The following is a 14294-nucleotide window of genomic DNA, read 5'->3' as shown; positions in this document are numbered from 1 at the left end:
GCGGGTACAGCTAGTAAATAAATAAACTATAAGTACAAATATATAATCGTTTTTATAAATTTTATGTGAGACCTAGATCAGTACTATTACGCAACTGAGCCAGCAATTTAAAAATAGTAATTTTAATGCAAATAGCTTTTTTAAATTTCCCATTTATTTATATTTTAAGAATCTTTATGAATAACGAAATCTGCAGAACCAACACACTGGAAATGATCACCAAAGCCAACTAAAGATAAAAGTAAAATGATCAAAACCAGTTTGTTGGTTGGATAAATTCAAAAACAGTATTAGTGAATCGAAGGATTAGGAACGATTGTCGCTAATAAAAGTTCATAATTACATTAAATTGAGTTAATAATTACATTTAACTGAGTTAATTTTTGTGTGTATAAATGGTGAATATCAATTCATATTTATAAGAATTTCAAAAATACATGACCGGGATGATGTTTCTTGTATATTCAGTAATATGAACACATTATTTTTTTTAAAAGTTATAGTTATTTTTAAGATCAATTTTCAATTTAGCATTTGATGTGCACTAAAACTGTTACGTTACACATATGTTGGCTTGTGTATATTAAGAAAGTACTCATTATAAGCCCTTAGTATTAAAAATATGTAACACCACTTAGGGAAGGATATCACAAAAATGCTTTCACAGTTGTGGTGGGATTCGATTCCGCTGCCTCCTATCTACAGAAATTTCGCGCGCAGGTCATCGGGCTACCGAAGCGGGGGTGCCATCCCCTCCGCAGAGGATCAAAATTGTGATGGAATGTCTTCGGATCATCCTCCGGGATGTTTCCCAGACCGTCGCCAATAGCCCATGGTGCAGCTCTAGTGCGACGTAAATTAACAACAACAACAACAACAACCTATCTACAGAGCGACACCGCTCGGCCTTGAAGGCAACTAAATCTAGTATTTTAAACGTAAGAGCAGTATTCCTGGATTCAAGATCGTAACACTCGAATACGCGATCTGAGGAGGAGACCAATTCCATGTCTTGACCCTTCCCTCTCCCCCTGTTCTCAGTTGCATGGGAATGCAATACGATATTTTCTCCTTCAAGAACATTTTTCATATTTAATTATCAACAATATTTTCTAAAATTTCCGAGATGGTCTCTTTTAGACCTAATGTTTAATGCAGCTTTCAATCCCAGATAGTATCCTAATTTACGAGATTTTAATCTATTTGTAAATGAAGAGCGGAACTAACGCGCTTCCTTCACCTATGACTATCCAGAGGCTAGTAGTGAAAACATGTGAAGTGGTGCAATAGGTAGAGAGTTCTGTTCTGTGCCTCCTACAGCCTATTTCGATAGCCAATAGTCACCTATTTGCATTGTCGGTAGTCCCGCAGTGGACTGATCGTTAAGACGCGGTTCACAGCAGATCACCGAAGTCAAGCATCACTAGCTACGGTCAGTGTGCGGGTGGGTGACCACTTGGATCAGTCTGCTTAGGGACCGAGGGTGTGCGGTATTGGTCCTCGTTAAACTGTGCTACCGTAAAGTGCTCGACTTCGCGCGCAGGTCGTCGGGCTACCGAAGCGGGGTTGCCATCCCCTCCGCAGAGGATCAAAATTGTGATGTCATGTCTTCGGATCATCCTCCGGGATGTTTCCCAGACCGTCGTCAATGGCCCATTGTGCAGCTCTAGTGCGACGTAAATTAACAACAACAACAACAGCATTGTCGGTAAAAAATATTAATAGAAAAATGTAATTTTAAACCTTGCAAGTAACTTAATGAAAGTCAAAAGGAATTAAAAAATCATGAAACGATTTTTTTAGAAATTTAAAAAAAGATATTAAAAAATTAAGTAACAAACTAACAATTTAAACACGATTTGGACTCACAAGAAATCGGGACTTCATTTAAGCGAATACGTTACATTATAATTAATAAAGTTGAGATGTCTCTAAGAAGTTTCTACCTGAGGAGTATTGTCCTTCCGCCAAATGTTATGAAGCTTGGAGGCATCAGGTTCCAATCTGGCCCCAACCTTTAGTATCTTTGTGCTATCTGGGCTGACCTTCTATTATGAGTTTTTCAAATTTGTTAGAGCTTAAGCCGTACTTTTAATTGAGCATACAAACCTACATATGTATCTGAATAAATAAATCAGAAGAAAAAGAGCATCTCTCGCCCTTTTTGTTATAATACATTAAGGTAATGAGTTTATGGGCTCGACACCTCATTTTGATAAAGGGTTGTAAGTTATCCAAAATGTGCAGTCCCAATCACATGTAATATGACTACAGGTAATATAACCAATTTTAGTGTAACTTATATTTATTTTATTTTTATTTTAAGTTGTTGTAGTTCATTTACGTCACACTATAGCTGCACAATGGGCTATGCGCGACTGTCTGGGAAACATCCTTGAGGATGATCCGAAGACATGCCATCACAATTTTGATCCTCTGCAGAAAGGATGGCACCCCCGCTTCGGTACCCCGACGACCTGCACGCGAATTTTTATTTTAAGAAAATGTTTATTTAATTTTTTAAAAAATAATTTATTTCATTTCTCTCATTTAAATCGATGGGTAGATACCTTATTTGCATCGCACTAGAGCTTCACAGGGGCCTCCCTGGCCGAGTGGTGTTGCCCACCAAACGCTCTGTTAAGCGTGGAGGTGACGGGTTCGAATCCCGCCGTAACCCTGGATGTATTCTTCGTGATGTTCTTCTCAGTGTTGTGCTATCTGTCCTTCTACTTGACAAAGGTTTATAAGCCTTAATTGAGCACACAAGCCTTCAAATGTATGTTGTACCAATAAACCCTAGGGCTGCACAACGGGCTATAGCAAACGTCTCTCAGGATGATCCAAAGACATACCATCACAATTTCAATCCTCTGCAGAGGGGATGTCTCCCTTGCTTTGGTAGCCTGATGACCTGCGTGCGAAGTTCAGCACTTTACGATATAAAAGTTTAACGAAGACTGATACCTTGCATCTTTGGTCCCTATGCACACTGATCAAAGTGGTCATATACTCGCTTACTGACAGCAGTCAGCGATGCTTGACTGCGATATTCTTCTGGGAATCGTGTCTTTACGATCAGCACTGTAAGCTTCTCTTATTTAGGGGTACATTTTAACAGGTTTATATATACATAGTTTTTTCCACTTTTCATTAGTTGATATTTTATTTACTATTTCTTGTCATTGATATTTCATTAAAAAACTCTTATCATACTTCAAGTTTAAAAAGAAAAACTTTCAATTTCCACGAAAAAAAAATGGCTTCATAATTGTGCTGAAAAAAAAAAAGAAACGAAAAATGTACATAAAAAATTACTCTGTCCAGAATAGAGCATTCGATTTCCCATGTGTTAGATACAAAATAACCCTAATCAAGATTTTGAACAAAGCTCGTAAATAATGATTTCAATGGTTTTAAAAATGATGAATTCAATACCTAAGACAGGGAAGATAGTATTATTGCAAGTCATTTCTAAATGAGAAATTAGATTTTTTTAGTAGATGTAGAATTGTACCAAATATAATCAGAACAGCTTTAAAATGCTCTATAATAAACAATTTTAAATTTAGTTTTTAAGTATCACTGGCAGCTGTCAGTGAGCAGATGGGTGAAAACTTTGATCAGCCTGCGAAGGAACCGAAGGTATGCAACACCTCCAAGGAGAGGTAAGGGCTCTGCTCGGATCAATTTAGTTGCCCGAAGTAACGTACATGAACTATGCTGTGGGGGACTATAAGACCCTACGTTCGGACTACTAAAGGATCGGTTTTCCAGTTTATAGAAACCTGTGCGGAGGCGTCTCTTCTCGGAAATGTTGGGGTGAGTGGTAGAGGTTTTCGCTCAATTGTTCTACGGTAGTAAAGTTCTCAACTTAACTCGTAGATCGGCAATCTATCAAAATACGGAAAACCCCTTTGCAGAGGGTCAAAATTGTGATGACGTTTCTACGGGTCATCCTCAGGAATATTCCCAGATCGACGCCAATAGTTCATTGTGTAGCTCTTCTAGTGCGATGTAAATAAAGTACTACTTCTACTACTTAAATTTAATTTGATATGTATTAAATAATTCAAAAATAAACATACATTTTTCTATTATATGGGGATGAACTAATTTTGTTTTTGAAAAATTTCTTATCCTTATCTTCAGAAATTGTTGAAGAAAGTTTAAAAAAGTGCAAAACAAAATATTATTAATCGTCATCGAAAGAAATCGTTGAAATTAAATTTGACGAAACGAATATCACCAATTCAAAATATTTACGCTTATACGTTACTTTAATTGCTGTTAGAAATAGATAACGTACGTTTTTATTTATTTATTTTTACATTTCCGTTATGATAAGGAGTCAGTTTCTTCAAACATTAAGAAAAAGAAATCAATTTTTATTTTGTTGTTAGTTTAGCCTTTATATTGAAAAAATAATTTTTCTTTCGAACATTTAATGCATGCTTCTCTGTAAATTAGTTTCTGAGTAAACCGCCTCTTTTATATTTTTTAATATGGAAAATTTATTTTTATTTCTGTTATTAGTTAGTTGTAGTGTACACTTTTCTTTTGCATTAAGATGTAAAGATGACAGAGGAAGAAATGTTGATTGGTAAACATTTTATTTCATTGATCAATCAATTTTACAGTTATTATTGGTAGAACTAAATATAAATAAACGAATTATTTAACGTTGTGAAAAATAATGTATTTATGTTCAGTTAATAAAACAACAAATGTAAAGTAATTTTTTTAAAAATTAATTTCAAAAAAATTAATGCTTTTTTAGACTTTAAATCGCTAGTCAACTAATTCTAATTTAGATTATAAAGATAAGAATAAAAGAAAAAAATTCTTTAAAAACTGTTATAATCAATGAATAGACAACCATATAAAAAATGAGAGAAAAGAATTATTTACTCCCCTAAGTATAATTGTAAAGAGTTTTTTTCTTTGTATTTTATGTGATAAATATTAAAATAACTGTTATGTACTTAGCAAATTCTCCAGATTTTTCGTGGGAGATTTTTTTTCAAATAATTAAAGTGGTAATAGACTTCAAATTTAAAAATTAATTTTTTTAAATATTATATATAAGTCAAGTTTTGAATATCATAGAATTAGAAATGCAACATTCAACCCCCCCCCCAAAAAAAAAAACGTAAACATCTGCACAAATTCCTTTACGAGAGACATTTCAAAATAAAAAATAATTATGCTAAAGCGTTTTTATACAGGCTACAAAGAAAATATTTTTATTAAAGCTAAATTTTTTTAAAAATTTTATGAAGTTTATTTTTTTTATAAAGGCTACAAAGTGTATATATAGTTTCTATATGGTTAGTGTATATATATGTTGTTGTCGTAGTCGTAGGTCATTAAAAAATAGGGGGTGCGATTCATGGTCAAAGAATTCGAGTTCTGCCACACCCATACTTCACATATGTTTATAGGGCGGACCCATTCATACATATATTCATTCATCCACAGATCGTAATTTTGATCTGAACCAGAGAAAGATCAATCTCCAATACAGAACCCCCAGAGGTATAAAGTATGGTGTGATATAGAATATACTTGATATGGAATTATCAGAATATACTTCATATGGAATTATCTTTGTTTACCTTTGTTAAACTAAGAAAACCCTAATCCATTCCAGGTTTATCCTCTACAAATTGCCTAAAATTTCATCTGAACCAGCTGGTACACCTCTTGAAGATGGTGAAGCTTACGCTTACATTACATCACAGGATGAAAACAACTGGACATTGTCTCCTCACAAAATAACTTCCCATAAATCCATGTTAGGGCGAACATGGCAAGGATTGAAGAACAAGGAACAGGTAATATTCCTCTAAACTCTTAAAGAAATTGGTTCAATGTACAGTAACGATAATGATACCTTAAACTTATTATATCGCTCAAATTTGCCTTAACCATAATAAAGTGTGTCTGTTGACCTTCAGGTTGAATCGTAGTATCGTTAATTCGTAATAAGAAGGAATAATTCGGATACCAATATGGTTCAAATTAGTGTCGCAAATTTGAACGACCCTTGACACAGAATATTTATGAAAAATATTCTTATAGTTTTTCGTATCATTTTAGGTTTTCATTTCGCATCATTTTAAGTTAAAATAAATGAAAAAATATTATATTTTCAGGTTATTATATTAACAGGTGTTTTTTCTGCGTTAAAGGTAAAATCTTCCAAACACGTTTCATTTCCAAACAATAATTTTTCAGATTTGCACTTATTTGCTGTTATTTAGATCTAAGAGAAACATCAATCCTCATTGAAATGTTCTTATTCATCATTGAAATTTTTTTAATTTGCAAAATTAATTATACATAAATTTTTGAATTTGAATGAAAATTGTTTTTTCTAACTTCTTTTTTTAGATTTTACATTTTAGTACTAATATAATTTCGATAATCTAACAGATTTTTTGGAGTAACTATTATACTGTTTCTTATACTGTTTCTATTAGTATACTGCTTCTCATAACTTAATTAGAATTAGTATTCTGTTTCTTATAATCAAAAAATAGCAAAATATATTTTTACTTGTAATTGGATTGTCAAAAAAAAAATATATATATGTAAAAGAAACACCGGTGTTCAAGTCAAACGATTAGTTCAGCAGCTAAAAAATTTATAAAAGTTTATCTTTTAAATATTATAATTTTTAATATAGAATTTTATAAGTTTTTATGTAATTTTCAGGGCTAAAATATATACGAAAAACTTGGACAAGGGTTAGCTTGAACTTTTCTTGTTTGATTTGTTGTTGATCAATACCATTTTTGAAAACATGGTTTCGAATAGAATTTGGAAGTTCGGAATAACGTTGCAACGATAGATTTTTCAGTATTTACGTCATGTGTATTATTCAATTTTATTTTTTATTTTGTGCAGTACTTAACTTTATTTTGAAACTTTTTGAAACAATTATGAAATTTAATTTTCAACCCCAAAAGAAATTTGTTTTTCTTAGAAGAGGTGCTTTAAATGGTGACTGCTGACGTAATTGTAAACTATGACCCGACTTCTTTTGGCTCGCTTTTAGAGTATTAGTTTTATAATGTTTAGTTTATTTAATTTTATAACCCGCGTTCTACAGTTGACCTATTCGAGTTTAAGGTTGTCTGAGCCCCTGAATTTGAACGTAACTCCAGTTTCACCTCTCAGATTTATCGTATTCTGAGCACAGCTCCCCCCTGTTTTTTTTTCTTTCATAACCAGCGAATGGACGAACCAATTTTGAATTTACAATTATCAATGTTCAACTTCGCAGACATGTAATTTTGAACCCAAACCAACAGACGAAAGAATACGTGTATTAAATATTGGGACAAACTAGTCTTTGTGGAGGACTTTTTGATGAAACTAACCAAAATTTGCGTTATTACACGGAAAGTAAAACCATAAAATCCACCAACCGTTAGCTCAGCAGAAATGGAATTCTAACCCATGATCCGCCTATCACTGAATATATTTTACTTCAATACTGTTGTCTGTGCAAGTCGGAGCAAAATTTCAATCGAACAGCAATCGTAGGGATTTTAACCTGCTTCCTCTGTATTGGGATTCGAGCGTTTTTTCCATTTGGCCATCGCGTAACTAATACTGTTTATGTAATTATTAAAAGCAGCCTAAATAATTAGGTCTTTTATGGTTTGTGCACCTAAAGTGACCCAGTCTGAGCAGTTTCGTTGATCCTCCATACTTTCTCTATTGTTAAGGTTGTGGGTTCAAAACCCAACGAAATCCTCGATGTATTTTTGCCGCGTTCTTCTCTAATTTGTTATGTTCTTCATCTTGACAAGGGCACATAAGCCGTGCTTTGTAATGGACACACATGCCAGCATATGCATGCAAACAATAAATTGTATAGTTTATTGTTATGTCCGTTTTATTGCACGAAGAATTATTTTGCATTTAATATGGTAGTTTTTTGTTGTACCAGGAAAGGATATAAATACACCAAAAATATTGTTTTCATCGAAGCTATTTATTTTACAAACCAGCGTATGGTCTGAGGTTTGTCGAAAATCATATTTTCTTGCAGACAAGAATACCACCAAAAATTCATATTAAAGTTGTTTTAGAACCTTTTGTTTAATATTTAATTAATTCTTTTCAAAAGAAGTGAACAAAATTTCAACAAAATTAGTTTCTGTCTATTGCGAAGGAAACTTTTTTACAAAGGTTTTCAACAGCTAAATTTTCAAAATTTTTCGATAAAAATTTCGTAAATTATAATTAAAATTACTTCCTTTGTATGCAGAAATTTAATATTTTTTTGTAAATAAATAAAAATTTTTTTCCTGTCACTTTAAACTTCAACAAATGGTATTTCTTATATTTTTTAATTTAAAAATTGACTTTTGTTTCTTCCTATGACAAATTTTTACTGAAATTTTTCCTACTTTGTGTAATTAACGATAACTTTTATTTCTACCTATTAAGAATTACTAATAACTTACCTTTTTAATGAAAATACATTACAGACGGCAACCTATTTATTCTATAATGACGACTCACCAGAAAATTTCAAAGGCTCAGCTGTTGGGCATTTAAAAGGTTTGTTTTCTCTTATTAAGATTATGAAAAAGAAATTAAGTAACATTATTAAAGAAAGTTCTTATTTATTATAAGGTTTTCTTGCATTTGATAACCGGAATGGGTACTGGCTAAGTCATAGCATTCCAAGATTCGGCCGAATGCATAGTTACGAGTATCCCGAAACTGCAGTTACAAACGGGCAGCACGCAATTTGTATAACTTTTAATGTTGCTGCACTGAAAAAGATAAGTGAGTATAGAATTTTAAAACCTTATTTGTCAAGCATACAGTTATTGTGTCGTTTTATTTAAATTTATTGACGTTTCTTTCGTCTCCATTTTTATTTTAAATAATAATCAAATGTGTTAGTTTTACAGGCAGATAAAGATAAGTTGCATTTTTAAATTTTTTATATTTTGAAACATTAAAAAAGTGGTGGAAAAAGTTTCTGACAAAATGAAGTTACAAAATATTTTTAGTGAAAAGGCATACAATTGCGGTTTAATTTCTTTAATTTTCTTCTTTAATACATCTTAGTTTTAAAAACAAAAAAAAAACATGTTATTTCTTAAATTTTATTGAAAAGGCATACAATTGCGGTTTAATTTCTTTTATTTTCTACTTTAATAAATCTTAAATTTATAAAAAAAAAAAAAAAAAAAACTATTCACCATGCCCTATCAGATATTTGTTTTTAACTTTTAAATTAATTAACTTTCTTAAAATTTTCCAATTATTTTTAAAATTTTTCTTTTATTGTATCGTAACCAATTCTACTAAAATGTTGAGATTCTTCTGGGTTTTAGCTCTAGATTCTTATTTTAGCTTGCTGATTATTTTTCATATTTCTCTGATAGTTGCAAACGTCTATATATTTTCCATACGATTATTTTTGCATTTAAAGTGGAGGATATATTTGTACCTTTTTATTTAAATATTGGATTTATTAACGCAATTTAAAATGATTTTAACCACCTCTACGCCTGAATAAGTTAAATATGTTTCTTTTGAAAATAAATGTGATAGTTAAAATGAGAAACTTTCCACCAAACTCTATCAAATATTTGCAAATACTTTTTTCAATTTTTTTTTCTAGTGGCTTATTGTTGTCTCACAAATCACAACAAATTCTCCGGAAAGTCTGCGGTGGTGATTTTCAGCTCTTGATTCTTTTTCTAGAGTGTTATTCGTTTTTCGTTTTCCTCTGATAGCTGCTAATTTTTACATATATCCCGTAAGACTATTTTCCTACTTAAAGATTATTTTCCTATATCTTCCATCGTGTTTCTTTTGTTAGGTAGAATCATCAAAGAAGGCAGTATTACTCTGAGCGCCAATGAGTGAGTTAGTCTGGTCTAAGCTCAATTATGTTATGATTTTCGAATTTTCTGAATAAAAATTAAGTTCAATTTTAGTGATTTTAATAAGACCATGAAAATCGAAACACAGTTATCACAGGCACATATAAATTTTTAGATATAATTACAATTGGATACAAATGCTTTAATAATTGACCCAAATGATGTGAACGATCAGAACAAAAAGCTACTATTATTGAATTACACTCGTATTTTCATAAGTGAGAGTTAACACTTAGTAAATTCTCTCTTACAAATTAGTTAGTTTGTAGATTGAAGTTCTTCAACGAAATACAAATGAACTTAATGCAAATAACATTGACCGCATTGGTAATGACCGCACTTAATCTATATTTAAGAATCCTTGTCGGAAAATAAGGAAAAAAATAGATACGTATTTAATATAGCAAATTTATATTCAAGCAAAGAAGAAAAAAAAGCTATCGAACTTTAATATATCACCACCTAGTAAAAAGAACTGATAATATCAAGACCTGTTGGGAATTTTGGAGCAAACAGAAAATTTGAAAAGCGATTCTTAGAGGAAATACCTCCAACTATTATCAATTAACTTGCCCTAGTAACAAAATAAATCATAAAGGAAAAAAAATATCGTTTGCTTTATAAAATCTTAGCGTTTCCAATCATGGTTTGGGTACATAAAGAGGAGAGACAATAATTACGGCTTGAAAAAGATCATCAACTGGACAGCTATGAGAACCAAGCCCAGAGACCACACAAGAAAAAGGTGGAAGGACGACGTTTTTGACGTCTTGGAAGTAATAAAAATCAGTTGGTGGAAGGAGAAGTAAAAACAGAGGGCTGTGGGGAATAGAATTGTGGAGCAAGCCTGGGCTTACCAAGAGCTGTAGAGCAAAATAACTCATGTAAGCAAAAAGATGAAGTAGCAAAATAACTCATGCTCTCCTCGGACCAATATTCACTGATGTTTTCTGAATAAGCGCTTAAGGGACCATTACTTTTACAAATATTCTTCCTACATAAAATTGTCATTTTCATCCAATATTTTATAGCCATTATTCAGCTAATATAGGAATTATATAGATTTGTTCTATCCTGCCTATATTTTTAATGAATAATGCATTCATCAAGTGCTACTTCTAGAAATATTTTTAGCTACTATTTAGCCAATGAACTTATCTAGAACTTCCTGATCCAGTTTTTAGTTTTAGCCATTATTCAGTTAGGATCGGACAAATATCTGATTCATCCGATATTTTAAAGCTGTCATACGACCTATTTGGTCCTATATATATGATCCTGTTTTGCTTGATTCAGCCAACAATTTTGGCCACTGTAGGCAATATGTAGAATTGCCCAATTCCGCCTCTATATTTAACCACTATTTAGCCAAGATGGGACCTGTATACGAAACAATGCTTACATGTTTTTTCTCTAACCTTCTTTACTAGCGATTTTACAGATTTCCAGAGATGCCAACTTGCTCCGGACAGCAAATATATATTTTAAAGTGCTAGTTTATCAATTGTGATTCTTGGTTTAATAAATTCAATTTAGTACATTTTTATTCACCATTGTTTCTAAATAATTCGTAGACTTATATAATTTACCAGTTTACAGTACTTATGTCATGCTATACCTCTTAAAAAGCAAGTTAAAATAGTCAAATATTTGCAAAATTTACTTTGAAATTATTTACCGCTTTTTTAATTATTTTGGCGCGTTTTGAGCAGTTGGCATCTCTGGATTTCGATGAGAATAGTTTCTTCCTCGCTGAAGTAATTATTTCAGACTTCTTATTCGGTTATTATTTTTATCTAGTTCTTGATAAGGAATCTAAAAACATATTGTAAGGGTCGATTTTTACGATAATCACTGTTTATAAGTTTTTTTACACATAATCATGTTTATTTTAACTTGAATTTTAGGTAAACACTTGTTGTACGCTCATCCAAATATTTATTTACGAAGTCTCAGTGATGTAGTTAGTTTAAAACTGGACCAGGAATCTAGATCACTTTTTACGGATAAACCAGCTTTTATTCGATCTGGAGATCTCACAAACGTGGAAGGATTGAATAGTATTGGAGGTCAAAGTTTTCTTAGTTTTGCTAAAGACAACCAATTTTCAGGAGGTAGGACTAACATAATTTGATTTATCTATAACAAAGTAAAGCACTAATTAGAATGTGTGTTGCCTTTAACCGATGAAATAGCTTTCCTCGTGTTGGCAACAGAAAACTGAAATAAACTGAGCTATCCCTTATGAAAAAATCGAGGTATAAATGAGGTATAAACGAGGTATATTTTAAAGGTATAAAGAAGGTTGTTATTTAAATACGTCGTTAAGGTTGAAAAGGGTGCAAATGAATACCTCAAATTCAACCTCAAATATACCTTAAATATACCTCCAGAGGTATATTTCAACCTGAGGTGTTTAATTTTATATCTGTGTAGAGGTAGATATTTACTACTTTAAAGTGTTTAATTTTCAACTTTAGGTTATTACATATCAGCCTGAAGTATATTTTTTTATACTTGTGGAAGTATTTATTCAACAACCTAAGGTGTGTCATTTTACACTTCAGCTTATTATAAATCTACCTCAGGTGTATTTTGTTCGACTTCAGGTAATTGTTTTCAAACCTCAGGTACATAATTTTATGCTTGTAGAGGTATATATTTATCAACCTGTGGTGTGTCGTTTTACACTTTTGGTTGTTATAAATCATCCTGAAGTGCATTTTCAACACTTGGAAAGGTTATTTTTTATTAGTGCCATGTGTTCCATATTCTACCTTAAGCTATTATTTCGTAACCTCAAGTATATATTTTTGTATTTTTAGAAGTATTAATTTATCAACCAAAGATGCGACATTTTACACTATAGGCTTATGTAGCTCAACCTAAATTTTTTTTTTTTTTTAGCACTTACGAAGGTGAGGTGTTATACGGACCACCTAGTTTATTAATTTTTAGACTCACTATATAAAAAATATAATATATATAAGGATATTATATATATTATATGAAGAATAATGTATATCATTACATTTTTTTCACTAGTAGAGATCATTTATCAACCTGAAATTTTTAATATTACACCTTCGGCAGTAATTGCTTCTTTTGTTAAGCTATTAAAGAATGTTTCAGATGCATAATTCTTCTATAATTTTAATAAATTGAATTAAATCATCTTAAAATAACACTTATCTAAATTCTAGTTAGTGAAAATTATTTATGGGAACTCATACTCGTATTTTTAGATGACAGTTGTCTAAGGTGCTTTGAATTCCAAGCTATAAAACTACAAATTTAAATAATTAGTCTGCTGAAATTCAAATTACTTTTATTTAAAACTAAAATTTAATTTTTTTACAAACCAACAAAATTATTTTATATACTGTTTCCATTTACATGTTGAAACTTGTAATTATTGGAACCTAAAAGAAAAAAAAATATGAATTAGTAAGAAAGTCATATTTCCAGTAATAGTGGCAGGTTTTAAAATATTAGAATTTTTTAATTATTTAAATTAACTGGATGAAATTAATTTTCTTTTTCAGATAAATAGTATTACTCTTCGGCCATTTCTATTCAATCCTCGTAGCTAAAAAGCATGACATGTATCACAGCAACAAAATAAAATACACTGAAGACAGTATTACCATTAACAACATTTACAGAAATTCAAATATATACACTATCTGGCCATTAATGACCGGACACCCCTCATTTCGGATACATGAGGTGCTAGTATCAAGTCAGTAGGGCGTAGGGCCACCACGCGCCTAAATCACAGCTTTAACCCTTCTAGGAAGGCTATCCACTAGGCGTTGGTACACGGCGGCAGGTATTGCCCGCCATTCCTCCTGTAACATAGCGAAGAGTTGAGTGGTGGTTTTGGGGCATTGTGGTCTGGCCCTCAACCGGCACTCCAACTCATCCCAGAAATGCTCAATTGGATTGATGTCGGGACTTTGGGATGGCCAGTCAAGCTCTTGCACCTCCATTTCATCAAACCAGTCCGTGATGGCATGTGCTTTATGAATGGCAGCGTTATCGTGTTGAAACACAAACGGGCCATTACCGAACTGTTGCCACAGGGTGGGAAGCGCCGAATTGTCCAGGATGTCTCTATACCCTTCTGCGTTCAGGGTTCCACGCACTAACACCAAGAGTCCAAGGTCAAACCATGAGAAACAGGACCACACCATAATTCCTCCACCGCCGAACTTCACAGTGGGGACAATGCACTCCGGTAGGTACCGTTCTCCGGGCATTCGCCAGGTCCACACTCGTCCATCAGAGTGCCACAACATGTAGCGTGACTCATCACTCCACATAACGCTTTTCCATTGCTCTACTGTCCACTGGCGACGTGCTCTGCAC

General features: G+C 32.3%; 1 protein-coding gene across 1 annotated transcript in view; it reads left to right on the top strand.

Annotated features, from left to right (window-relative positions):
* Positions 1-3606: 3606 nt before the first annotated feature.
* LOC107449075 (deoxyribonuclease-2-beta) overlaps positions 3607-14294 on the top strand; it is a 20615-nt gene continuing 9927 nt past the window's right edge. Inside the window, exons 1-6 of the mRNA XM_071181802.1 lie at positions 3607-3668; positions 3886-4017; positions 5654-5837; positions 8508-8580; positions 8656-8811; positions 11831-12037. Coding sequence (XP_071037903.1) covers positions 3607-3668; positions 3886-4017; positions 5654-5837; positions 8508-8580; positions 8656-8811; positions 11831-12037 — 814 coding nt within the window. The remainder of the gene's footprint in view (positions 3669-3885; positions 4018-5653; positions 5838-8507; positions 8581-8655; positions 8812-11830; positions 12038-14294) is intronic.

The sequence above is a fragment of the Parasteatoda tepidariorum genome, chromosome 6 (assembly GCF_043381705.1).
Source record: "Parasteatoda tepidariorum isolate YZ-2023 chromosome 6, CAS_Ptep_4.0, whole genome shotgun sequence".
Taxonomy (NCBI): domain Eukaryota; kingdom Metazoa; phylum Arthropoda; class Arachnida; order Araneae; family Theridiidae; genus Parasteatoda; species Parasteatoda tepidariorum.
This window is presented reverse-complemented; position numbering and strand designations above follow the sequence as displayed.